Source organism: Anolis carolinensis, unplaced genomic scaffold (genome assembly GCF_035594765.1).
Source record: "Anolis carolinensis isolate JA03-04 unplaced genomic scaffold, rAnoCar3.1.pri scaffold_13, whole genome shotgun sequence".
Lineage (NCBI taxonomy): Eukaryota > Metazoa > Chordata > Lepidosauria > Squamata > Dactyloidae > Anolis > Anolis carolinensis.
The window spans coordinates 19,100,509-19,113,112 of record NW_026943824.1 but is presented as its reverse complement, the minus strand read 5'-3'; the positions used below and the strand labels follow the sequence as shown (position 1 = coordinate 19,113,112).

The following is a 12,604-nucleotide window of genomic DNA, read 5'->3' as shown; positions in this document are numbered from 1 at the left end:
GGTGTCTTTGTTTTTTGACTCACATTTGTTAGGGTTTCCTTATAATTCGGATTTGGGTTTGGCAGAATCTACTAAAGTCTCTTCAGTGCAGTGGCTCCCAAACATTTTTAGACCAGGGACCACTTTGACCAGGAACCCCTCTCCAACATTAGTACCAAATATAATAATAATAATAACAACAACAACAACAACAACAACTTTATTTATACCCCGCCATCTTCTCCCCAACGGGGACTCGGGGCGGCTTACATGGGGCCATGCCCAGAACAATATAAATGGGTTACGAATCTGTTTTTGGTCAAATTTAGATTTGGTTTGGTTATCTGGGGTACCAATTCAAAAAATTGATTCTGCTGTCAAGCAACGTGAAGTCATTGAATTCTTAAGTCGCATAGACCAACTGTCTGCGCAGGGTTCCATACTTCACACTTTAACAACACAACCGTTCAATGCTAAGGCTTCCCCGTCTGCGCAGGGTTCCATACTTGGCACTTTAACAACACAACCGTTCAATGCTAAGTCTTCCCTCCAAATGGAACTGTAGAAGAGAGTCTACTGAACAAGCCAATACCTGCCGCAGACCAGGACTGCTATCTGTTACGAAGGTGGAGGCATTACTTTTCATTCAACCCTTGTATGACAGCCTGTTATTTCAATCAACACAAATTAAAATAAAACAATTTCCAGGACATTTATTGAAGCACAGGGAAAGTACTGAAATGTAGGTCTTTATTCCAGCAAAACTGCCCATTCAACAGTAGAAAAAACATTAAAATCTGTATTAATGGTTATAATTCTAACCCTTTCCCCTCGAGGAACCCGCGTGAATATAACTGGAATTTCTTTATTCATTGCACCAACGTTAAGTAAGGAAGACAATAATTCAATCTGCAGTTTAAATATCGACTCTTTTATCTAGAGAAACAACGTGAACTTATTATAAACCTCGCCACACGGAAATGGATATTTACCAATGCCTTGTATCCAAGAGGAGGGTGGATGGACTGTACAAGCGGTAATTTAAATTTTTGGTAATTTGGTAATTTAAATCAATTAGCAGATTGCTTTGGAGGATATTGCAACCCCGTTCTGGCTGAGCTCTGAAAAATAGGCTTATTTGCATAAGGGCAAGAAATCATCACTATTAAGGTTGCTGTGAGTTTTCTGAGCCAAGTTCCAGAAGCATTCTCTCCTGATGTTTCGCCCACATCTATGGCAGGCATCCTCGGTGGTTGTGAGTTGCTGGAAACTAGGCCAGTGGGGTTTATAACTAAACCTGTGGAATGATGTCCATAGTGGGAGAAAGATAAGTGAGAATGGTGCCATTGTCCACTTTGATTAGCACAGAATGGCCTTGCAGCTTCAAAGCCTGGCTGCTTCCTGCACAGAAGCCACTGAAACCCACAAGCACGTGGACAATTTCAACAGAAAGGAGGGAAACGCCATGAAAACGAACACAATCTGGCTGCCAGTATTAAAATCAGGGCAGTAAATGAAGAGCAACGCTCAGAAAACAGGAGAATTCCAGATAGGAAACCATCAGGGCCAGCTAACACATCCCAAAAAAAGGATTCCCCCAAACAGGAAGCAGCCAGGCTTTGAAGCTGCAGAGCTATTCGGTGGTAATTCGGTGGTAATTGTTATTATTGTTCTGTTCGGGCTTGGCCCCATGTAAGCCGCCCCGAGTCCCTTCGGGGAAATGGGGCAGGGTATAAGAATAAAGTTGTTGTTGTTGTTGTTGTTATTATTATTATTAATCAAGTTGTCCAACTGCACCATTCACACTTGCCTCCAACATACAAAAGTTGTCTCTCCCGCCCTGGACATTCCATACCTCCCAACACGGATTCCCTCAGGCAGGAAGCAGCCAGACTTTGAAACTGAAAGGCTTTTCAATGATAATCAAGGTAATTACGTAATTGCAACATTTGCACTTGCCTCCAACAGACAAGAGTTCTTTCTCCCACCCTGGACATCATTCCACAGATATATAAATCCCACTTGCCGAGTTTCCAACAGACCTCACAACCTCTGAGGATGCCTGCCATAGATGTGGGCGAAATGCCAGGAGAGAATGCTTCTGGAACATGGACAGACAGCACGGAAAACTCACAGCAACCCAGTGATTCTGGCCATGAAAGCTTTTTAACAACATATAACTACCAACTTATAGGAAAGTCCTTCATTAATAAAAGAGACGTAGTTCGTGCTCCCTTTTAGGTGAACATGGGGTTGGATCGTAGCATCTCGCTCTGACAATTGCGATGACTTTTGTCCCCCGGTGCAGCAAGGTGCAGGCTCAACAGTCGCAAATCTGAAGGAACCGATTCCTGAATGATTTGTTCTTGGATTTACAATAGCAGCCTAAGAATATTTCTTTTTTATCTCCTTTTTTATAAACAGTGCAGTAGTGTGCATATAATCTAATAATTTCTCTGGATATTTACAATATCAAACAAAGAGAAAGAGCTACTGGTGAGAAAAACCGGTTAAGAAGAATAAAGGGGAAATCACAGACATGCAACAAGTCAGTTCAAGTGCTTCACGAAAAAATTTTTGGGGGGTGATCATCATTACGATAAATCAGGAATGGGCAAACATGGGCCCTCCAGGTGTTTTGGACTGCAACTCCCACCATTCCTAACACTCTCAAGCCCCTTCTCAGCCGTTTAAGTGACATGCATCCACCTCCACTGAGGTGTAAATCAGACTGACTGCAAAATGGAGTTCTGAGTCTGAACATGCTCAGTACAATCAAATGTATAACCCCTCCCACACCACACACTTACTCCACGGAGGTGTAAATCAGACTGACTACAAAAAGGAGTCTTGAGTCTGAACATGCTCAGTACCATCAAATGTCTATAACCCCTCCCACACCACACACTTACTCCATGGAGGTGTAAATCAGACTGACTACAAAAAGGAGTCTTGAGTCTGAACATGCTCAGTACCATCAAATGTCTATAACCGCTCCCACACCACACGCTTGAGCGGCTGTTAGGAATGGTGGGAGTTGGAAGTCCGTAACATGGAGGGCCCAAGTTTGCCCAGGCCTGCTATCAATGCAACATTTCCCTTCTGGGTTTGCTTCTTGAGTGGCCCTTAAAACAGGGAAGAAAGGAACGACAAACTAGGGGTTCCCGGCAGCTTACAGTGAGGAATGACGTATTTAGCAACTCGGCTGTTTCGAGTTGGGTAAGATTTGTGCTGTCTTGTGAAGACTTCTGTAATTGGGAGAATGTAGAACATTCCATGAGCAGGAGGAAGAGCAGGAGGAAGCTTCTGTCGCCGCTGCTCCTTTGCCACCCGCCCTCCCTCGCTCACGCAGAACCAGGTCCCGGCTGGCCCGGGCGAGCGGGTGAGCGAGGGTGGGCAGCCCTGGGCGTCGGATAATACGGTGTGTCGGATGAGCGGAAGTCCGATAAGCGGGACTCTACTATAATTCAAAAATAGGATAGCTGAAATCGATAGGTTTCTTGAACAGACCTAAACCCTCCCACATCACACACTTACTCCACGGAGGTGTAAATCAGACTGACTACAAAAAGGAGTCTTGAGTCTGAACATGCTCAGTACCATCAAACAGACATGGATGTTCTGCTGTGCTTTTGACGAGACCAGTGGTTCCCAAAGTGGGCGCTACCGCCCCCTGGTGGCCGCTGCAGTGATCCAGGGGGGCGGTGATGGCCACAGGTGCATTTTTTTGTATTAACCTTCTATTTTAAATTCAACAAATAGTTTCAGAATTTCAAACTTCAATGTTTCTAATGTACACCTTTCTTTACTACATTTTACAAAAAAGGTAGAAACATTAATAGATTAATATCTTTCTGTTTAATTGCTATTAAATTTTTTTAAAAAAATTAATTTCCAGGGGGCGCGGAGTAATATTTTTTCTGGAAAAGGGGCGGCAGGCCAAATAAGTTTGGGAACCACTGGACTAGACCATCCCCTAAATAATCTGGCTCCAAGAAATCTGTCCTTTCACTTTCCTGTTCTCCTCTACCCAAAGATATTATTCCCCATCTTACACTGCTCACCCCTACTCATCCGACTTAGGAATTTCATCAAGTATCCCTATTTTCACAAGTGATTTCCACCAGCCCGCCCACCCATGCCTAGAAATGGACTTTATTACAGGCTCATTGGTGGTTTGTTTGAGATTGTTTTATTCTATTGTTTATAATTGTTGTTTCATTCTGTTTTATGATACTGTGTGTGTACTTTAATGTGATTATATTCTGTGATGTCGACCGGGCTGCTCGTCCCCATGTAAGCTGCTCCGAGTCCCCTTAAAAATTATTATATGAACCCTATTTCAATACACATCTGAATTAGTAATTCAATTGAAAACAACCCACGTGGTGAAGACGCCGCCTGGGGTCAAGACCTCACTGTTAGTTGCGAAGGGGCCAAAGCTGTGCAAACACAACCCTCGACAAGACCAACAAAGGGTGTTGAGTGGAAACAAAACCCCACAAAGAAGGCAAACGGGGAGAGCAAACCGTCCTCCGTGCCAGATCTCCGTTGACATTAGAAACGTCTTGCTAAACGATCCCGAGATACAGAGAGTGCATTTCTGTGCAAAGCTATGATTTGCAGGGTTTCCGTTTTTATCTCAAACTCACTTCTGGTTCCGGCGGAGTGATGTCGGCTCCCGCCGGGGTCGGGGGCTTCTCTCCCGTCGTGTCCGGTGCCAGAGGCTCGCTCGGCTCAACCGGATCGGGACTTGCTTCTTGCCCGGCCGGGGAAGCGCTGGGCCAGCGTGGTTCTCCGCGGTCCAAGTCGTCGGCGTGACTCACGGAGCTGGTCTCGCTGAACGCGTCCGAGTTCCTCAAAGACCTCCGAAACCGCTTTTGTCCTGCGGACGACACAACCCGTATTCAAAAATCCGATGCTCAGACATTTTCGTCTGATGGAGATTTCAAATCCGGTCTTAAAAATTTATGCCGCTGCCTTCTAATTCTAATAAATATTTCTTAGTGTTCTTTTCAACATAAACACGGACAAAAACATACAATGAAATAAATTACAGAATTAAGGGGAAAAGGGAAAAAAGGAAGAAAAAAGAAAAGGGGTAAAAGTTAAGGGCCGGGCTGTGGCGCAGGCTGGTGAGCAGCCTGCTGCAATAAATCACTCTGACCATGAGGTCATGAGTTCGAGGCCAGCCCGTGGCGGGGTGAGCACCCGTCAATTGAAAATAAAAAATAGCCCCTGCTCGTTGCTGACCTAGCAACCCGAAAGATAGTTGCATCTAAAGTAGGGTCTCACTTATCCAATGTAAACGGGCCGACAGAAGCTTGGATAAGCGAATATCTTGGATAATAAGGAGGGATTAAGGAAAAGCCTATTAAACATCAAATTAGGTTGTGGTTTTACAAATTAAGCACCATAACATCATGTTGTACAGCAAATTTGAAAGAAAAAGTAGCTCAATATGCAGGAATGTTATGTTGTAATATTCAAATAAGTAAATTCAAATAAGTAAAACACAATAAAATCAAACATGACGGGAGAAGGCAAGACTCACCAGGTAACCTTTGCTTATTACGGCTCGAAGTCGGGGTCGGAGGCGGGGTGGTCCCGCTGCCCTGTGCTTTAGAAGCGTATGTGGATTCTGTCGATTCTAAAGAACCTGCCAATCAAAACCGGGAGTCGAATTGGTCCACAGCTTTCATATTAGCGTATACATATACAAAACGAAGCACTGCAAATTCGCATTCAGTTTCAATGGAGGAGAGACACACCAAAGTAAACCACGGCTCAAAATGAATCCTATGGACCTGCTGAATCAGATCCTATTGGTATCATGTGTATATATATATATATCTCCATCTTCCCCAAGAATTCAACCCAAAACTACAGGCCCCCCAACCTCGAAATTTGACAACACAACCCATCATTCACGGCTCTAGGTTGATACAACAAAAAGAAAAGAAAAATAAAGTCCTAATTACAGGGAAATAATAGTTTTTATCCAATTGCTGCCAGTTTGAAGGCTAATCTCCACCCACTTGGTCTCCTAGCAACCTCCTCAGCCCAGGGGACAGGCAGAGTTAGGCCTCACTTAGGCCTCTTCCACAGATTATCAGATTTTAACTGGATTATATGGCAGTGTAGACTCAAGGTCCTTCCACACAGCTATATAACCCATTTAGAATCTTATATTATCTGCTTTGAACTGGATTATCTTGACTCCACACTGCCATATAATCCACTTCAGTGTGCATACTAAACATAAAGACAACCATACAACAGACATTCAATACCACCACTACCTCAACCATTTCTCACCAACACCACCAGACAACGACACAGCAACGCGTGGCCGGGCACAGCTAGTATCTATATATATAAAAGAGTGATGGCATCACGGCGACCCACAAAACAACAAAACGACAGGCCCCCCAACCTCGAAATTTGACAACACAACCCATAATCCATGCCTCTAAGGTTGATACAACAAAAAGAAAACAAAAATAAAGTCCTAATTAGAGAGAGAGGAATAATTGCTTTTATCCAATTGCTGCCAGTTGGAAGGCTAAGCTCCTCCAACTTGGTCTCCTAGCAACCCAATAAAAATAATAAAAAACACTAAAAATAATAAAAAACACTAAAAAAAAATAATACAATAAAATACTATAATAACAGAAAATAACTAAAAATAATACAAGAAAATAATAAAATATAATAAATAAAAAGATAACTTACAATAAAATTAATTAAAAAATACAAATAATGTCAAATAAAAATTACACAACAATTTTTAACCAATACCACCACCACTTTGCCACAGCTGGGCACAGCTAGTATATATATATAAATGTAATGTGCATAATTCCCATGGAGTAAACAACAAAACCACTGGACCAAATCACACCAAATTTGGCCACAAAAGACATAGGAACCCAATCCATCTGCATGCGGCAGCGTGTCTGCAAAAATGGCTAGGCGTGTCAGTGCTGACACACATGTCATAGGTTGGCCATCACTGTTCTATGACCAGCCTCTTACCTGCTGTGAGGTTAAATGTTTGTCCCTTGGGTGAAGCATGGAATGGGGAAAACCAGTTCAGCACGGAGCCCACGACTGGGATTTGCCGGAGCAGGCCCTGAAAAGCAACCACAAATAGATGAGAAGGCAAAGTAAGCACCAAATTAAGGCTGCTGAAAGGACGTGGTTTCCTGCAATATATACACTCACCTCTTCCAAGAGCCTTTCCTCGTTGGCTTTCTGCAGCTGAACCTGCGCTTCCTCAATGCCTTTCCGAACAACTTCGGTCATGTTTTCCAGCAGCTGATTCAACAAAGGAAAAAGAACAGTTGGGAGTTGACGTGTGCGGCTTATATTCCGCTCCGAGCCAAATTGGGAGTAGTGGTATACAAGCCCAATAAATAGATAAATAAATAAATAAATAAATAAATAAATAAAAATACGCCTGGTTGTGATGATGCCATTGAAAGGAGGTCACGTTAGTTATTATTATTATTATTATTTTATTATGACACAGCAAACAAGATAGATATGCTGGATTTCATATCACAAAATCACAAGTCGAACACTTCCCAAGTGTCCAGGACTGTGTGATGTATTATTATTATTATTATTATTATTATTATTATTATTATTACTATTATTATTATTTTATTATGACACAGCAAACAAGATAGATATGCTGGATTTCATATCACAAAATCACAAGTCAAACACTTCCCAAGTGTCTAGGACTGTGTGATGTATTATTATTATTATTATTATTATTATTATTATTATTATTATTATTACTACTATTACTATTATTATTATTTTATTATGACACAGCAAACAAGATAGATATGCTGGATTTCATTTCACAAAATCACAAGTTGGACACTTCCCAAGTGTCTAGGACTGTGTGATGTATTTTCGGATGATGCGCGCAGATCCCAGCAGGGTGGCCTTTTGCAGTTGGCAGATCGTGATTTTGTCAATGTCTATTGTTTCCAAATGCTGGCTGAGATTTTTTGGCCTATTATTATTATTATTATTATTATTATTATTTACAAAGTGCAAGGGAAAAGGGGGGGAGGGTTGGCTTGTTGTTTTGCACGGTCAAATGGATGGGTTATAACTACAGTAGAGTCTCACTTATCCAACATAAACAGGCCGGCAGAACATTGGTTAAGCGAATATGTTGGATAATAAGGAGACATTAAAATACAAACAAGACACACAACAGCATCCAATAAAGTGTCATACAATAACAAAATAAAACAGAACATTGCAATTGGCCATCTTGATTAGCATCGAATGGCCTTACAGCTTCAAAGCTGCAAATAAATAAAGAGCAACACTCAAAAAACAGGGGAAATCAAGACGGGAAACAATCAGGGCCAGCTAACGCCTGCCAACAAAGGATTCCCCCCAGGCAGGAAGCAACCAGGCTTTGAAGCTGCAAGGCTATTCAAGGCTAAATATATCCTTAAATTGTGCTTGCTGTAAGTTTTCATAATTGTTTTATTTGTTATGTTAATTGGGTTTTTATACCGGGATATGATGTTTTAACTGATTATGTATTGCGGTCAGTAATGTTATGTAGTAATTACTGTATTTATGAATTTAGCACCAAAATATCACGATGTATTGAAAACATTGACTACAAAAATGTGTTGGATAATCCAGAATGTTGGATAAGCGAGACTCTACTGTAGTTACAAACTAATAATATTTGGGTCAACATGGCAATTCTCTAAGAAGACTACATTGTACAATTTGCAAATTTGGAACAAACAGGAGAGTCAATCTTGCCACTACGGTATTATTTTGCAATCCGGCATACCCGTGAATTTTCTTCAATTTCGCGGCCTGTCGCTGCAATAGTTTCAACGAGCTCAGAAACATCCAGATCCTCGGTGGCCATCCCGATATAAATACAGTTTTTCTCCCCTCCAAATTCTGGACCTGTCATAGGCAAAAATAAAAGAGTTAAGGTAAGTACCGATCGGTTTTTATTTACTTCAGATCTATTTTGTGTCAGGACCAAAAATTAAAAATACAAATGCCATTTTCTTTCTGGCTTTATAGAGAAAATCGAATGCAGTAGAGTCTCGCTTATCTATATGTATAAAAGGGTAATGGAGTTACGGCACCGGAAAAAACAACTAAACGACCCACAACCTTGAAAATTGACAGCACAACCTCTCATCCACGCCTCTACGTTCATACAACAAAAAGAAAAGAAAAATTAAGTCCTAGCCACAGCAACGCGTGGCCGGGCACAGCTATTCCAATATAAACGGGCCGGCAGAACGTTAGTAAAGGTAAAGGTTTCCCCTGACGTTATGTCCAGTTGTGTCCAATGACTCTGGGGCTTGGTGCTCATCTCCATTTCTAAGACAAAGAGCCGGCGTTGTCCGTAGGCACCTCCAAGGTCAAGTGGCCACTGGCATGACTACATGGAGCTCCATTACCTTCCCGCCGGAGCAGTACCTATTGATCCACTCACACTCTGGGGGTTGGTGCTCATCTCCATTTCTAAGCCGAAGAGCCGGCGTTGTCCCTAGACACCTCCAAGGTGAAGTGGCTGGCATGACTGCATGCAGCGCCGTTACCTTCCTGCCGGAGCAGTACCTATTGATCTACTCACACTCTAGGGGTTGGTGCTCATCTCCATTTCTAAGCCCAAGAGCCGGCGTTGTCCGTAGACACCTCCAAGGTCATGTGGCCACTGGCATGACTGCATGGAGCTCCATTACCTTCCCGCCGGAGCAGTACCTATTGATCTACTCACACTCTGGGGGTTGGTGCTTATCTCCATTTCTAAGCCGAAGAGCCGGCGTTGTCCCTAGACACCTCCAAGGTGAAGTGGCTGGCATGACTGCATGCAGCGCCGTTACCTTCCTGCCGGAGCAGTACCTATTGATCTACTCACACTCTGGGGGTTGGTGCTCATCTCCATTTCTAAGCCAGAGCCGGCGTTGTCCGTAGACACCTCCAAGGTCATGTGGCCACTGGCATGACTGCATGGAGCACCGTTACCTTCCCGCTGGAGCGGTACCTATTGATCTACTCACATTTGCATATTTTCAAAATGCTAGGTTGGCAGAAGCTGGGGCTAACAGCAGGAGCTCACTTTGGTTCCCGGATTCGTTCCTGGGATCTTTCAGTCTGCAAGTTCAGCAGCTCAGCGCTTTAACACACCGTGCCACTGGGGGCATCTATGGAGTGCTTCTAATGCAGAAAAGGAGGCTCCCCGACCCAGAAAGAGAAGTTACCTAAGGAAAACACCAAATCTGATTCGAGCTCGTTCAGTTTTTTCAGAAGCCCGGCGTTAATCTTTTCTCTGTCTTTTTCTTGTTGGTCTTCGTTCTGTCCCTCATACCTATCGAAAAAGAGCAGGGAAACAAACACTTTTTGCAGTCACCACAAAACGAGGAATTGTATTAAGGGGTCACGGCATTAGGAAGTTTGAGAACCACTGGTCTAGGCACTTCATTCATAATATTCCATGCCATTTTTCACCTTTCAATGTGCAGACCGTAACAAAAAACTGGCAATTTAATAAACTTTTCCATGTTTTTGTGATAGAACTAATTAGGAAATGACATTTGATGACCCAGGGGCAGAAATCCGAGTGTTACCTGATGACTCCCAGCCCGGGCCAGGTGAGATCTTCCACGAAGGCCAGGCCGAGGGTCCTCCGCACTTGGTGCTCAAATTCCTCTCTCAGCTGCAGGGTGCACGTCAGCACCGGGACCTTCATCTTCAAGCACTCCACCAGCTGGTCCACGTCTTGCACTTCTGTCCCTAAAACTGAAGAGCTTGGACGCATTTGCATTCAAAGGAGCACACAGGAAGAGCATTGAAAACCACACAAATTATTAGGAGCCATAGGTAAAGGTTTCCCCTGATGTTCAGTCCGGTTGTGTCCGACTCTGGGGGTTGGTGCTCATCTCCATTTCTAAGCCCAAGAGCCGGCGTTGTCCCTAGACACCTCCAAGGTCATGTGGCCATGGACATGATTGCATGAAGCGCCGTTACCTTCCCACCAGAGCAGTACCTATTGATCCACTCACACTCTGGGACTCTGGTGCTCGTCTCCATTTCTAAGCCCAAGAGCCGGCGTTGTCCATAGACACCTCCATGGTCATGTAGCATGACTGCAAGGAGCGCCGTTACCTTCCCGCCGGAGCGGTACCTATTGATCTACTCACACTCTGGGACTCTGGTGCTCATCTCTATTTCTAAGCCAAAGAGCCGGCATTGTCCGCAGACACCTCCAAGGTCATGTGGCTGGTATGACGGTGTGGAGCACCGTTACCTTCCTGCCTCAGCAGTACCTATTGATCTACTCACACTCTGAGGGTTGGTGCTCATCTCCATTTCTAAGCCAAAGAGCCGGCGTTGTCCGTAGACACCTCCAAGGTCATGTGGCCACTGGCATGACGGCATGGCGTGCCGTTACCTTCCCGCCACAGCAGTACCTATTGATCTACTCACACTCTGGGGGTTGGTGCTCATCTCCATTTCTAAGCCCAAGAGCCGGCGTTGTCCCTAGACACCTCCAAGGTCATGTGGCCACTGGCATGACTGCATGGAGTGCAATTACCTTCCTGCTAGAGCGGTACCTATTGATCTACTCACATTGGCATGTTTTCGAACTGCTAGGTTGGCAGAAGCTGGAGCTAACAGCGGGCGCTCATTCCGCTCCCAGGATTCGAACCTGGGACCTTTTGGTCCGCAAGTTCAGCAGCTCAGCGCTTTAACACACTGCGCCACCAGGAACCCTATATCCCATGTAACATACCGTATTTATTCGATTGTAAGATGCACCCTAATTTCTGTACCACCACTGCCGCAAAAAATACGGAAGGAATACCTGTGATTCTAAGAGTGATTTTTATAACTCTTATAAAACATACAACAACCTTGTGATCCCGGCCATGAAAGCCTTCGACAACACATGGTATGCAACATTTAAATAAACTTGAACCCTTAGAAAACAAATGGCACAGTTACCTGCAGAAGTCATTAAGGGGCTAAAGCGCACACAGGTGCCTTCGTCCTCCAGTTCCACAATGTCGACCCCACTGGCAGGCACCAACTGGGCCAACTGGTCTCCCAGCTGAAGAGACAAGCAAAGGTTGAAGGATCTCCCATTCTTCACAACTTACTGTATATACTTGAGTATAAGCCTAGTTTTTCAGCCCTTTTTTTAAGACTGAAAAATCCCCCCTCGGCTTATACTCGGGTGAGGGTCCTGGTTGGCTTATATTTGGGTCAGCTTATACTCGAGAATATAGGGTACATTTATTATTTTTCTCTATTATTATTGGTAATATTACATTTATTATTTTTCTCTATTATTATTGGTAATATTACATTTATTATTTTTCTCTATTATTGTTGCTACTATTACATTTATAATTTTTCTCTATTATTGTTGCTACAATTACATTTATTTTACTCTATTTGTATTATTATTGTTATTTTATTGTATGACACAGCAAACAAGATAGATATGCTGGATTTTGTATTATTATTATTATTATTATTATTATTATTAATACATTCATTATTTCACTCTGATCTTATTATTGTTATATTTATTATTTTACTCTAT

General features: G+C 43.1%; 1 protein-coding gene across 1 annotated transcript in view; it reads right to left on the bottom strand.

Annotated features, from left to right (window-relative positions):
- Window positions 1–672: 672 nt before the first annotated feature.
- pdxdc1 (pyridoxal dependent decarboxylase domain containing 1) overlaps window positions 673–12,604 on the bottom strand; it is a 39,089-nt gene continuing 27,157 nt past the window's right edge. The window contains exons 16-23 of the mRNA XM_062964310.1: window positions 12,001–12,106; window positions 10,623–10,794; window positions 10,257–10,363; window positions 8,822–8,943; window positions 7,207–7,299; window positions 7,018–7,114; window positions 5,534–5,638; window positions 673–4,864 (exon numbers count right to left, since the gene is read on the bottom strand). Coding sequence (XP_062820380.1) covers window positions 4,617–4,864; window positions 5,534–5,638; window positions 7,018–7,114; window positions 7,207–7,299; window positions 8,822–8,943; window positions 10,257–10,363; window positions 10,623–10,794; window positions 12,001–12,106 — 1,050 coding nt within the window. The 3' untranslated portion in view covers window positions 673–4,616. The remainder of the gene's footprint in view (window positions 4,865–5,533; window positions 5,639–7,017; window positions 7,115–7,206; window positions 7,300–8,821; window positions 8,944–10,256; window positions 10,364–10,622; window positions 10,795–12,000; window positions 12,107–12,604) is intronic.